The sequence below is a fragment of the Rattus norvegicus genome, chromosome 11, assembly GCF_021556685.1.
Source record: "Rattus norvegicus strain SHRSP/BbbUtx chromosome 11, alternate assembly SHRSP_T2T, whole genome shotgun sequence".
In the NCBI taxonomy this organism is placed as follows: domain Eukaryota; kingdom Metazoa; phylum Chordata; class Mammalia; order Rodentia; family Muridae; genus Rattus; species Rattus norvegicus.
In genome coordinates, this window is record NC_141544.1 from 57,683,436 (window position 1) to 57,698,626 (window position 15,191).

Genomic DNA, 15,191 nt, shown 5'->3' on the forward strand with positions numbered 1-15,191 from the left:
CTGGGAACATTTTTACCGATTGTCTTCTGTGGTGACTCAGTACTAAACGCAACCAATTCCAGGTCATCAGAAACTAGCAAAGGAAACAAGGGTACAACTGGTCAAGGATTTGTTGTTGTAAGCATTAGGCAAATTAAACAAACTATTCAGAGGAGTGTTGGATATATGGAATATGACTAGGTTGCTTGGTTCTGAAAAAATGCATCTCATTAGCATGAGCACTTAAGAAGTCCTCATAACTTACTCAAACCCACAACAAATTTGACTTGGCTACCATCAATAAACACATCTTAAATCTGCAACAGGAGTACCCAACCGTAATCTCATCTAACTAAAAGATGCTATAAAGAAATTATAATCTTATGCTGAAACATGGAATTCAAGTTTTCAAATCTAAGCGCTAGAGAACAGCAACAGTATTCCTAACACTGACATTAAATTCTGTTTGTAATTTGAAAGGCGTGGTATGTTTTAAAAGGTTCTCTATAGTTAGGGAACATAAAAGAATCTTTATTAAAGGATTTTTCTCATTTTTCAGTGGCTACAAAGGGATTAGCATTATTTTATATGGGTCAGCAAACATTTAGCATACTGTTTAATAAACTACACCTTTATAATTGTGGATAAAATTAAGAAGTACTGCCAGACAGATAAATCAATCAATTTGCCAGATTGACTTTGTGTAATTTCTAGACTTGATGAGGTCATTGGTTTCAAAACACGAGTTTGCAGTTCAGTAGGAGCTGGAACAAAAGGACTTAAGTCAGCCAGTGAATCTTTAAAAACCAAATTTAGGTGATGGGAAAATGACCAACATTTTACACCATATAAAATATGAAAATGGTATGAAACTCAAAGTCTAATTGGACCATGGTCCGAAGTAATACAAGGCCTATTCACATACTAACCTTGTTGCCTTGCATCTACAATGTATGTGTAAGCAGTTGTGATTAAGACTGAGTGACCTGCAAAGTCTGAAACGTTTACTATCTAACCCTTCACAGAATATAATTGCTACTTCCTGATTTGAAGCAACCTCCTTCCAACGAAACTATTTTTTACTGAGCATCACTAAGGGTTCCCTTAGAAACCAAAGCTCCAATGCTCACTTGTTAATTGAAGTAATAAATATTAATACTCATGGATACCCAGCAAGGTCGCTACTTAGTAAAGAGCAATGGCCATCAGTAACTCCTGGAGGAGCTCATCAGTGACGTAGGAGCCGGAAACCTTTGATGTACAGCTTATTTTGTTGATAATAGGGTATCTCATGACTGAAAACAGAGTAATAAGCACAGCACACTGATTTTATGGAAAGTAAATTGCTAAAAGGGAGTTTATGTCTCTAAATTACTGTAGCTCTCTAGATCTAACCACTGAAGAGAGGAGCAACAATATAGATCTCTGGATTTTTAAAGAGAATTTCAGAGCATACTGATATCTTTCAGTGGCTCCAAGGAGGGAGGATTAAGTCATAAGTAGGTGACACTTGAGTCAGAGACACTTTTCACGACTGACTACCAAGTATGAAATGGTATCCTAGCCACAATCTTCTGAGGCATGAACAATGCTGACATCACAGCAGGTGAGTTTTAACCAGCAAGCAAAAGAGTATTCACTGAATGTCACAAAAATCATTACTCAGTGTTTCTGGAGACCCAGTACTCTGAATATCAAGTTCAAAGCCCAAAACTAAAACTTGTAAAAGCAACGAATTAACACGAGAAAGTTGAATACCCACCAAGTGCCTTACATTTTCTTTCATAACATGAGTTTCAAATAACAAGCATGTTTTTAAATTCTAGAACTAACAGGAAGCAGATAGTTGCTTTCTGAAATGTTGGCCACAGTAGCCAAGATGGTTATGGAAACAGTCACAATCACTTTGAGCTTGGCTATACATTTCTTAATTCTATCCACAGAAGAGATTTCTAGGTACCTAGTTTTCTGGCTATAATTAATATGAAAGATGGCTTTGGACATTTCCTTAGGTAGTATATGAAAGTGTATATGAAACTAGTGTCTTGAATTCTTTGGATGTTGAAAACAATTATCTGCTTATGTAACCAAAGCAACAGATCTTATGTTTAATGCTAATATAGCAATTCATAACCATGAGCAACTAATTCAAACCTTGCCATCAATTCATCTTTGAAAGACAAGAACTTGATTCAAACCAAGTTACTTAAGGAATTAGGGACAACTTTTCCTCAAGCTTTGCACTTATGGGAAGCTCTTAGGAGGAGAAGCTATTAACCACACCCAGCGCCTTAGTTTACTTAAATAGCAGGAACTTCCCATTGCAGGCATTACTTTGAGACCCATCTGGGACAGATTGCTAGTAGCCTTGAAACCATGCATTCCACATTTACCCGACTTGGACTCAGACACGTCAGTTCTTGCTGTGGTTTTAGGTCTGGGACGTGGACGGCGTGTCCGCTGTACACTAGGAGCTGGAGGGAGAAACTTTCTATTAATTTCATGCTTTTGGTTTTGAGAAAGAAGACTGGGATGAAGGTATCTTTCCTTGAAATTTGGGGCATGTATGCTTTTGGATTAAAATATTTTATCCTATTTTGTTAGATTTTTAGTCACCAAAGATTTCTGAGAAAGAATATAAATATAAAGTATAAAATTACATCAATGAATGAAGAAAGCCATATGCCTCCAATGTAAAACAATGCTTAAACTAATCTCCATGTGGCAGGATCTTAGGTAGACACTGAAAGTTTTCAGCATCCCCAAGGAGTCATTGTACCATGATATTTTTCTAATTTACTCTGTCTAGGTGAGATACAGATATTACTAGCTGAGTTTGCTATTCAGCTTTAGATGGAAGCATTGTTCAGACAAAAATACATGACACATCGAATTAAGATAGCATGCATAGTAATAGTCTAGGCCTGTGGATAGCTTTTCAAAGAGGTGACTTTAAGAACCTTTAATGTTCTCAAGAAGCGGTAGTCATGAGGATGAGCAGCAGCAGACGGCAAGACAATCTAATAAAGCAGATGACAATGGAGTTAGGATGAGGATGCAATGTACATGTAAACAAGGATGAAGAATGTGGAAGAAGCATTCCATTGCACGGTGCATTACCTAATGTTGTCTTGGGAGACTTGGTTCTAAGAGTGGCAGGTACAAGGGCTGTAGTAAGAACTGGACAGAAAGAAGGAAAATCAACCAAAGACAAATTAAAACTTCACTTCTAGGCTAATTTTGAGAATATCTACAGCCTCAAACTAACAGGAAAGAGATGCTTGGCTTCTTGCACACTGGGCTAGGTCGTAGATGGGTACTCACTTTGTCATGGCATAGCCTTGCAAGAAGGCACGGTATAGAATTCACTATGCCACACTACACAAGATGTTCTCCTAGATATTTGACTGACTGCCCCCACTATTGTTGAATTCTGCTGGCCACATTTTTGTTTTCCCAAAAGATGCTTTTCTACACTAATGAAAACTTTCTTAGTCTCTTTGAACTTCTATATAAACTCATGAGTTAGCTACATACAGATCTTATTTGTCTACCGTTTAAAAAAAATTAAACAAATTAAAATTTCATTTGTTGAAAAGTATGAAGGCAAACTGACGAAGTATCCCCATCAGAAAGTAGTCCTTGATTTTAAAAGACTGTTGAACCTTCTAGAAAAGGAGTCTCTATCATGGAAACAGTGTCAAAACATTTCAAGAGCATACATCTTTAAGTTTAACAACTTACTACAATCATAAGTTTTTAAAAAACTATTGTTTCAGTGTGTCACAAAGGTTCTAGTTCACCAAAAAAGCATTCAGAATAAAGAAGCATATTTTTGTAATTGTTGACGGATACGGAGCATGAACATGACAGACGGGGATTCACATGAAGACACACACAGTCTTACTCAGCACCTTTTAAAAATGCACACGCCAGAGTGTTGAACAGTGAGTTACATGGTGGTTTGGTGTCCTGAAGTTAGTCCATGCATGGTGCTTATGAATTCAATGAATAACTTGGCATAGAACTGAGGATAATTTCAAGGTAAAGAATGCCATGGAGTGATGACAGTGGATGGTGATGGAATGACCCTAAGATGCAGAAGTGGCGATATGATGATATGGCAGGGAAAGCATTGCAATTAGAAAGACACACATTCTTATTACCCACGGTTGTAGGCACTTCGGTGCTAAGAGCACTGGATTCAAGATCTGTAGCAGCAACTAATTAAAGACAGTGAAATAAACATAGGTAAAAAGTAAGACAACAGTACACTCTTACTGGAATAAGGAGCAAGTTTAAGGAGCTGTTTCCAATTTAATACTTGTTACTTGATGATTTGGTAACATTGTGCCCTGGTAAACATTTCTTTAAGAAGTACTCAGTTGCTGCCTATCCTTTGCACTAAGTTGTTTAATAGTGTCAAGATGATATTCTACTAGGTATATGGAATATCTCATTCCAACTACTATTGAATACTGTCCTAGAAATTTTAGACATTTACCAAAGCTGCACAGATATAACTTGGGCTTTTGTATAGAAGGTTTAAGGAAACATGTCTAAATGTGTAGGAATACAATCATTTTTCTGTATGAGGTCCAGCCAAGGATAAGGGAAGTGAACCAAATGCACTCTGAGGACTCATGATAGTGTTGGGCTGAGATCTCATGTGTGACAAGGGTGCTAGGCAAACCAGGACAAGGGACATTTAATAAGTATGGTACTGAGTGAACAGCTAGCTCTCTGCTCTCCTTACAAAAGTAGAATATTCTAGATCCACAGGAAGATTACTAATTCTTTTTGACTCAGATCCAAACTTCTGAATTCTTTCATTCAAGAACTCCCACTAACAGAGAAGAATGTAATTTAATCAGTAGCACCAAAAAAAGATATGTGGTAATAGAGAGGATACTTATACAGACATCATAAGCAAATTAGCTGCCATACAAGACCCTAACATTTTTCCTTCTATACACGGCAGTAGAGGCAAGAGTACTCACACGATCCAACCCTTCTACCATTGGCATTCCTCATGGCTTCCCCAGAGCTTCTATAAGTACCCCCTGTGACCAGAAACTCAATTTACCAGGTTTAGTTAGAGGAGCCTCAGGAGTTGTGGTTTTAGGTTTGGGGCGCACACGATGGGTTCGTTTTGGTGTTTTAGGAGCTAAGGAAAGAAAGTCTTCATTATTACAAAGTTCAATTATTCAAAAGCAATGGGGGGATGGTACTAAATTTAGGAAAACATAAATTTTTCTCATATTTTCGGTAATTCAGTTTTTCAACTGATTAACTCAAAAGCCTATTGGATAGGCCAAGAAGTCAGGGGAAAACTAGAACTTGTATAGAATGAAATTGATAGGAAGCTAGGAATGGCGGCACACACTTGTGGTCCCAACACTTAGGAAGTTGTGATAGGAAGAGTGCTAGTTCGAGGACAACGCAACTAAGATACTTAGAAAATTTGAGGCTAGACTACATAGGGAGAACCCCTCCCACAAAAATGTTGAGAATCCCTGCTCAAACATGGTGGTAGCAGTGATGACTGATCAGGATGTTTTTTTGAAGCTGTGTTTGTACACACATAATAAACTGAAATTGTCAATCAAAGAACAAATGTCACATGGTAAAAGTGAATGAATGGCTAAATAAAGAGAAGAATTTTTGAGCTTTAAGGAAACTCTGAGATAGTATAGAAGTGGTTAAAATTATGAGAACTACTTTTGTGAGTCCTCAGAGCACACCCAATGATGAAATGATTACATGTGGCTACAAGTCTCACAGATGATATGGGTTAGATTTATGGTGGGTCTTCCAAAAGGCAAGTTCTTTGAAGAGCCAAAGTTTTTTGTATTTTCAGAATGATGATTTTCATAGAATCATGAAAGATTTTCAAAGAGAATGATGGTGTCACCATGGAAAGGAGAACATGTGACTGTGACATTGATGGCATAAAGTTTGGCAATGGTAAGAGAGAGGACACAGCCAGCATCATAACATGCTAATACCTTTTGTTGTCACCCAACTCTCAGTTCTGAGTGTCACAGGTTCACGCTCTTTTGTGGGAACTAAGCAAAGGCATTAAAATAAACCAAATGATTGTTCTATACAATTGAAAAATAGATCTTTTCTTCATTTTGAATCTTCCTAGCATAGATAGTTTCTATAACACGACACATTTAAAAACCATTAATCTGAAAAGAGTAAGCAGTTGACTTCTTAAAACTTCATCATCCCTAAGTCAGGTAGCCATTTTGTCATTGTTCATCTCTCATCTAATTAATAGCCAGAGTGGACTGTGGGGGCATTGCTTAGAGCTCAGCTTAGGTAAGAGACTGAGGCATCAGCATGATGAACTGGTAGGGTTGCTTTACCATAGACAAAGAAGGAGTTTATGCTCTTATGAGAAGGAAGAGGTTGCTGATGTCTACCAGCCCAATCCTCTACTGTACTGCCCTATCACATTCCTAAGACCGTGGTATGCATGCCCAAGAGGATATGCATATCCTCTGAGATATAGAAAGGATTTTATTGCAGCCTTGATGGAAGAGCTCATTCATAGCAATACTCCAAAGACTCCTCTCACTAATCTCACCCCTCCCCCACCTCTCTCTCTCCACATGTTATTCCTTTCCTTTCTTCTCGTATGATTTCAAGACTCTACTCCTTTTTAATCTTTAGTCCCTGGCTCCAAATACTTACCTAAGACTTTTCGTTTACACCCCCAAATATCCATCATGTACATGTACAGATTCTTGCTATGCCATCTTCAACTATAGTTTCTACCCTGTCTTGCAAGTTTGAAAAATCAAAATATAGCTTCCACATCTATTTTACTCAAAGGTGTTAGTAGGATAAGGAAAGGTATTTAATAATACCTTTTATTTGAAGTGAATATAATGACCCCAAAATAACCATTTTTTAGGAGATAAAAGAAGTTTAAAAAAATGTGTGGTTATTGAGAAGGTTGCACACAGGAAGTGGTGGATATCTAATTGTCCACAAACTTCCCTCAACCTTGTTTGCTAGACATCTGTACAATGGAGATACTTGACCACCACCCCTCACACACAGAACTGTATCCTTGCTCTATCTGGGATACACTGGAGGTTCTCAGCCACTCAGATACCTCCCACAGCCCTGCTAAGGTAACACTGCTGAGGTTGTTTAAACAGAGTGCATAGGCTTTACCTGGCTTGGACTCGGCTACTTCAGGACTTGGTATAGGCTTTGGTTTGGGACGTGGACGATGTTTTATCTGTGTTTTTTTAGGAGCTAAAGGGAGAAATGATTGGATTATTTTGTACTTTCTTTATGAGTCAGGAAGAAAAGATGATAGCTTGCTGGCTCTCACATGTTTATCGTCCAGTTTCTATCAGTCATACAGAATTTTATGAAGAAAAAATGCTATTTAATTATAGACATGAAGGATAGTAATCGTTATCTAAGTTTCATAAGATAGCCCGGCCAGAACTAAAATGGATAGGAAAAATTCCTAAATTTGACTGGATAGAGTAAATTTCCACTATCTATGATTCATGATGCATAATTGAATTTTTAAAATCCATGATATGTTCTCTATATAATTATAAAAACACAAACTTATTAAGTAGAATCAAAACAACAAAATATTATGCCAGGCCCCAAAAGAGTGTGCTGTAAATATAGGCCCTTTGGGCGCCAAGAAGTTGTTAATGTCTTCTCTGTGTACCTGAGACTTGTGACATGTTTGAAACACAGCTGCAGCAAAAGCAACCTTCAAACAAACCACAAAACAGGACACAACTTCAAGTAAGTAATGTGGCAGATAAATGGCCCAAAAAAGTTTCATGTGTAATATCTCAAAAGCAGACAATTATAAAGTCTTCATAATTTTCACATCCCAGCTTCCACCTGAAGTGAGAGGAGACTCTTGCTATGGCAATAAGAAGGCTTGTTACAGAAATAGCTTAGCATTACCTAGTGTTGTTACTTGGACCTCAGGTCTAAGAGTGACAGGTTCCAGGACTACAGCAGGAACTGGCCAAAAACAACACAAGCCAAAGAAATTTAAAAATGCATATTGACTTAGCACATGTACATATACTATATATCTAGGATATCAACTGTCCCAAAAGAAAGAATATAATTAACATTTTATCTGAAAGAATGCTTGATTAAGAATTTGCTAAACTTTGGTTTGGCTGTTGGGCTCAGCTTTTTAACTACCTGAATAGAAGAAAGGAAAGAAGTAAAATGAGAAGAAGAAGATATAAACAAGGAAAGTAATCAAGATGACATTCTGTAAGGTTTCTAATAAAAGAATTCTAGCATATATAGAAAACATTGCATTAGAAGAAATTTTAATGCATTCATTTAATATGTCCTTAGAAAAGCAAGCTAAAAAGCATTAACATGAGTTACGATGTTTAAGTAAACACTGATACAAGTTTGAAGCATCTATAAAAATATTAATTATTGCATGGCTTGTGCTGATCCTGCCAATCTTGTGGAACTTGATTGGCTGACCCTCTAGTTTCTTTTTTCTCCGTTGATCAAAATCCTATAGTATATTCAAGGTCCAAAAGCAGTCGACCTTAATATTGTCCTTTTAAAGATTTCAGATGGTTACTTTGTGGGTACATTGTGCAGTGTGATCTCAGTTTATTGTGGAGGAGAAGAAGTAGGAAGAGGAGAAGGAAGAAGACAACAGCAATGAGAAAGAGGAAGAAGAACAACAAGAAGAATGAGAACAAAAAGAAAAACAAGAAGAAAAAGAAGAGGAGGAGGAGGAGGTGGAGGAAGAGGAGGAGGAGGAGGAGGAGGAAGAGGAGGAAGAAGAAGAAGAAGAAGAAGAAGAACAAGAAGAACAAGAACAAGAAGAACAAGAACAAGAACAAGAAGAACAAGAACAAGAAGAACAAGAACAAGAAGAACAAGAACAAGAACAAGAAGAACAAGAACAAGAAGAACAAGAACAAGAAGAACAAGAGCAAGAAACTTTCTACAGCAGGTCTATTATTTATAATTGCAAATGTGAGTCTGGGAATATGTAAAGGAATTAGGATTTGTTTACTTAAACTAAATATACTGTTTGCTAGTGTAGTGTCACTATTAAGATTTGAATAGAAATGCATAGTTTAAAACTTACTAAATACAAAGTTGCAATAAAAGGCCCTACATTAAAATAAAAAAAGGTATTCAGCTCCTACTGGGTTTCACCCACCTATATTTTCCTTAAAACATCAACAGAGAAGTTATTGATGCTGTTTTAGTCCTCACACTCAGAGGTGTAAGAGCTGCTATTGCCTACCACAAGCAATGCTTTGAGTCTCTGATGGGACAGATGATCAGGCTCACCCAGAAGCCATGTAACTCTCAAATTTACCAGTTTTTGTTTTAGGTGCTTGAGGGCTCAATGTGGCTTTAGGTGGTCTTGGTCGTGGACGGCGGGTTCTTTGTGATTTTTTGCTAGCTGAAGAGAGAGAAACCTCATGTTACTTTGGATCTTATGACCTCAGAAACTGAAAAGAGGCCCTTCAATAGCTCTCAGATTTCCTAAACTGGCAAGAGATTATTTGTTTTTTTAGTTTGAAATTTTCACTCTTTTAAAAGAAATATGTCTTTTTGTCATCAATGGTAGTCTGGAGTAAATTCCTGTCTATAGTTGAGTGGTTCATTCAATGCAAGAAGACTCATACTCATTTGGAGAAAGCCATAGACCTTCACTTTGGAGAAAATGGTTGAAAAGGAATCATTTAATGAAGGGTGGGAGAGATTTGGGTCATATTATGGTAGAAACCTATAATTTAACATTTCAGATGAGCCATTTATAGTAAAATATATCATTACTTAAATCATTACTTACATATATCATTACTAAAATTATATCACCAAACATAACATACTGTATAATAGTTTTCAAAATATGGTCTAGAAACCTAGATGTTCAAAGGACTATAATAAATAGTTACTATTGGTGGTTAAAACTCAGTTGTAATACAGAATTCTGTGATGCACAAGACAACATGGCACTTTCAATAGTTACATGTGGCTATTAATGATTGAACTAAGTACATACTTAGCTCTCATAAACACAACAGGAAGCATGACTATAAGAAGCTTTGAGCTCTCTAACAGATGGCTAAAGATGAAAGTTATGTTCTCAGAAAGGTGGAAAGGCCACCTTGCTGGAATGGAGACTTAGTGGACTACACAGTGATCAATAGAATCACATGGCAAGTAAGGGTGTTACCTAGCGTTGTCCTGGGGGCCTCAGTTCTAAAAGCAACAGGTGTTTCAAGGTCTGTAGCAGGTTCAAGGTCTGTAAAAGGAACTGAATTAACAAATAGGAGCTTTCAAAAAACATGTACAGACACACACACAACATTTGCTTCAAAACGATTCTGCTAGCATGATACAGCATCTAGAGTGTGTGTGTGTGTGTGTGTGTGTGTGTGTGTGTGTGTATACATATAATTTTCTGGTTGAAGAGTAGTATGGACTGAATTGTGTCCTCACAATTTATATACTGAAGGAGTAAATTGAAGTGGGCTGCATTTGAAGACAGAATGTTTAAATATGTAACTAAGGGATCATAAGGCCAGGGCTCTCCAATTAGTCAAATGTCCTCATTAGAAGAAGAGACAGTAAGTATGAACATTTATAGATAAAAGGCCAGGTGATAATATAGCAAGGCAGTCATTTATGAGCCAAGAAGAGGCCTCAGGAAAAACCAGACCCGGAAGCACTTTGGTCTTTGAGTTATAACTTCTGGAGCTATAAGAATAGATCACTGTTAAGAAGCCAATATGTAACACTGTGGAATGGCCAGTAAAACTAGTAAAACTCAAGGCAAATACAGGTCCTTTTGCCTAGACAAACAGTAGCTTGCACTGCTTTCCCAGTCAGGCATCATCTTTGCTCTCATTTTGTAATGCTACAGGCAAACAGTCCCTCATGATCCAATGCTTAACTGACTCTAACAGGGAAGACATAGGACATTTTTACTAACTTGCATTCTGAGACACTAAAAAGAAAATAACTTCCAAGTTCATGAAAATATGACTGCATTAAAGTTTCTGTAGTTAAGAAATACACGAGAAGCCATTAAAAAAAATAACCTCTCATGGATTCATTCACTGCCCAACAGAGAAGAAAGACACATTAGATGTGTCTCCTCCAATTGTAAAGGTCTTGCCAACCAATATTGTCCCTTCTGTAGGAGACATCTGTAACAATGTGATATGTGCAACCGTTGGGGAATTTCAGGCTCTTTGAACCAAGGACCCTTTGTTTACATAGGAAACCTAGTGTACCTAGAGTTGGGTAGCTTTAGTTTGTGTACTCTCAGACAATTTTGGGAGATTAAAAGGAGGTAAGCTTTAGTAATTTTAAATTTATGGTTCAATATATTAGAAAAAAATTTAAAATCTTTAGGAATTTCAAAGCTTGGTGTACTTTCTTTAATTCTGGACCATGTATGAAAGCTGTACCCCATACTATTATTTTAACTATTGTTATTGAAGATATTTTGAGGTGGAAATACCAATACGCCAATTGAAATTATTAGTTGAGAAAGTCAAGACTAGAATTTTCAAAAACTTTCCTATAATTGTCTGATTGGGCTAACATGGCTGAGAATCATCTAAATTATGGTGGAGACAGAGAAGACTTTAATTTATAGTAAGGTCAGAGTTTACTATTTAAAGATATTCTGCTCTTAGATGTTATGCTCTTCAGACTACTAAATCAGATTGATAATATGTTATTCAATCATATTGGCAAAATATTAACAAGAAAAGAAGCTTGGCACGCACAAATAAGAGGTGGACACAACAAAGATACACAAAACTGGTTCAACAAAGAATTTTGGTTAAACCAAACCCATAAAGCAACATGTGAATACCTTAAAGGAATTTATGAGACAAACCAATCACACAAACTAGGCCCATGCAGCTAACAAACAAAAGGCAAGTACTTCTAAGGATGTTCAGTTCAAATGAAATGAAGAATGTAATTGGGTGGCAACATGGGATGATCCTGACAATGAACAGAAAATGTATTTGTGGAGAGTCAGGAGTATCGTTACCTATTGTGGTCACCGGATCCTCTTTTAAGGGAATAACTGGTTCAAAGACTGTAGTAGAAACTAGCCAGAAATAACAACAAGAACAACAACAAAAATGAACAAAAAGTCCTATCCAAACATTATATTTACAAAAACCTACTCTATTCATTTAAAACAAATTCTAGCAGAATAGAAACATGTATGAAATACACTTGAAACAGTCTGCCATGTTGTTAACTATGAACCAAGAGAATAGAACATCTCAGCTCTTAGATGTGAACTCCTCTCTTAGACAGGACCCAAAAGCCTTGTAGGCACAACCCTACAAAGTTGTTCTCATACTCTTACGATCTGAGCCTACTTAATGTACTAAACAGATAGCTACAGTTTGAATATGGCTTCTGTCCTCTGAGGCCCAGTCCACAGGTACTGTTAGAAAGCAGTGGTACCTTTGGATGACAGGATCTAGTGAAAAGGTCGTTGAGGGCATGAGATGGCTTGTACGACTCCTTGATAGGTCTGTATAACGTTTTGAGCTCTCCAGAGAGGATACATATAAAAATGAAAAATTGCTCTTCCAATCCTCTCTATTCCTGGTTTGAAATACTTTCTAAATATTATACTTGCGCTACCATAGCACCACACCATGAAATGATACAAGCTTGAAACAGTCTTCACTACAGAACCTATGATATGCAGCTAAAGTGTGAGCATTCGAGTATTTGAACTAGACGAACTTCTTTGTAAGTAGCCCATGCTAGTAGTTTTACTACAGTGAACAAAGCTGACTAATATCTAGACCAAATCTACCTCACTGAGAAGATACCCAACTTGAGTACTTAAGAGAACATTACAAGGGACAGCTACTCTGTCTGTGGCATAAAAAGGCACCCAAGGAAAGTGTGGCCATAAATCAATTATCTGATTAGGTCTAAGCTCCCAAGTTCAACATTAAAAACTCTTTAACATGCCTATAGGCCATACCTACTCAATGATCGAAATAAGACCTTTCTGCTATATCCCAACATCCATAGGTACCCACTGCTTTCTAACAGTACCTGTGGACTAGGCCTCAGAGGACACAAGTCATATTCAGACATTAGCTATCTGTTTGGCACATTAAATAGACTAATAGTTGCAGGAGCCTCATGAAAGCCAATCAGTTCCTAGAAGCCTTACCATTTTCATAAGAGGAAACTTGCTTCCTTTCATTGGCTCTTGTGTATGCTCTGCCCTTCTGAACTTCCCCATTATCCTCCACTCAAGACTATGCTAGCTTCTCTGTAGGGATTACTTTACATTTATCAAGTTTTAGGAGACAAACACATGGAACCAAAACAACATACTGCAGAGACCATATGCTCTACAAAGCCTGAAGTATCTACTCCCTAGCACCATTCAGAAAACACTTATTGTTGCCTTATTGTTACCCAATGCCTACTATGACTCACAGGACCTGACAGTAACTGAGAAATCATCCCCACTAATACATTCATATACTTGCTCTCTTGTTGTTCCCTATGAACACTTGGTAATGACTAGCATAGCCAGAAAAACACAGAGCATAAGGACTCACCACCCCTTAACCACTGCCTTATCCATTATCTGAGCTATTGACCCTCAGTTGCTATTATACTTCCTGTAGGAACTACTTGGATAAGCTGTCAGAATTCTTAACCCAGGACCTACATATTTACCCAGTTCTGTCGGAGGTGCTGCAGGGCTCCTTGTGGTTTTAGGTTTGGGATGTGGAAAGTCTGGTTGTTGAGACAGTTTGGGAACTGAAGGAAGAAAATACCAGGTTAATACAGGATTGGGGGTTTTAGAAATGACTAGGAATACACTTCTTATGGTTTTTTGAACTTCAAGAAATTTCCCTTTTGAGCTATGGAATATTTGTCATATTTATGACATTGTGCTTTTTTATGCTACTTGCTTTTCTCTGAGAAACAAAATTCATGAAGAAATATGGATCTACATATCAAGAATATTTCCTATAGGTACTCATAAAGGTTCCTGAGTGGAGGAAGGCTCCAAAGACTTGTAGAGTTATAGTGTGTACAAGTATGCATGTGGGCGTTTCATGCTAATGGGAGCCCAAACAACTTCAATTGACCAGTCTTGAATACATTTTCTACTTTCATCCACATCAAAGCAAAGTTTTGTCATTCCCTAAAACGGTAAAAACTAAACCATGCAAACAGTGAAAGCACAGAAATCTAGAGCTTAAAAAAAAGCAAATCATATTATAAGAGCTGCACAAATTAACTCAGCCTAGAAGGTGCATAGAATCCCCTATAGCCATGGACAGAGATGGATGCCCCACAGCAAAATATGGATGTGATGAACATGATATGAACAGACAGGACAAATCTAAGACAGTGAGTCTATATGCATATATGCATATATATATATTGTTTTTCAAAAAGTCAAGTTTCATAAAAATAAGATGTCTTTTTAACACACATAAACATATCAAGTAGCTGAATGGCCAGAAGATGCAGAAGCCGTGTGAAGCAATGGTCATGGGGATGATAAAATGGGAAGGAAATGCAGAAGAACATGTTATGCCATTACCTAATGTTGTCCCTGGAGTCTCAGTTCTAATAACTGGTTCAAGGCTTGTAGCAGGAACTGATTGAAAAAACCAAAGAAACCCTATGAATGCATGGAATGTTAGAAAATTCATCTTGCCAGTAAAAACATGGTTTCTTGTTTTTCTCTGCAACATTATTTTTAATATTCTTAACTCTGAAGAAAATGAATATATTTTGTTTCTTCAAATACTTCTCCAAAGAATCACTCATTTGATTCAGAGATTAGTCACTGCCTTCAGACTGTGCTGCGTACCTCCTTGAACTCAGGTATAGAATCCTACTGCTGGTTAATTATCCAATTTTAGCTAACATGAGAACTAATATAGAACATATGACTCATCATCAAAGACAGAAATTTTATAAAAGGTAAATATCCTTTTATAAAAAAGAGTATACATCCACTATAAACATTAAGCAATGCCAGATGTAAAAAGGAGTGTGTGTGTCTGTGTGTGTGTGTGTGTGTGTGGTTTACAGACTCTGTGGTGATTCACAATGACTCATTAACACATTTTGCCACCACAACAAATATAAGGTTTGTATTTATATCCTCCATTGAGTATATG

The 15,191-nt window shown here is 37.1% G+C and overlaps 1 protein-coding gene across 50 annotated transcripts in view; it reads right to left on the reverse strand.

Moving 5' to 3' along the window:
- Positions 1–15,191, reverse strand: part of Abi3bp (ABI family member 3 binding protein) — a 216,700-nt gene that overhangs the window by 51,174 nt on the left and 150,335 nt on the right. For 18 of the 50 annotated variants that reach the window (XR_015633415.1, XR_015633413.1, XR_015633412.1 and 15 more), the window contains 13 exons: positions 14,606–14,662; positions 13,726–13,809; positions 12,050–12,109; positions 10,214–10,282; positions 9,347–9,433; positions 7,939–7,998; positions 7,171–7,254; positions 5,988–6,047; positions 5,066–5,146; positions 4,146–4,202; positions 3,100–3,159; positions 2,373–2,453; positions 17–73 (listed from right to left, as the gene is read on the reverse strand). The exons of 6 other annotated variants lie outside the window; for them this stretch is intronic. Coding sequence is in view for 26 of the 44 variants with exons in the window: in XM_087577308.1 (XP_087433434.1) it covers positions 17–73; positions 2,373–2,453; positions 3,100–3,159; positions 4,146–4,202; positions 5,066–5,146; positions 5,988–6,047; positions 7,171–7,254; positions 7,939–7,998; positions 9,347–9,433; positions 10,214–10,282; positions 12,050–12,109; positions 13,726–13,809; positions 14,606–14,662 (897 nt within the window). In the remaining 18 variants the exon portion in view is untranslated. Of the gene's footprint in view, positions 1–16; positions 74–2,372; positions 2,454–3,099; positions 3,160–4,145; positions 4,203–5,065; positions 5,147–5,987; positions 6,048–7,170; positions 7,255–7,938; positions 7,999–9,346; positions 9,434–10,213; positions 10,295–12,049; positions 12,110–13,725; positions 13,810–14,605; positions 14,663–15,191 lie in introns of all 50 variants that reach the window. 26 more of the 50 variants (XR_015633405.1, XR_015633406.1, XR_015633399.1 and 23 more) reach the window with 6 other exon arrangements.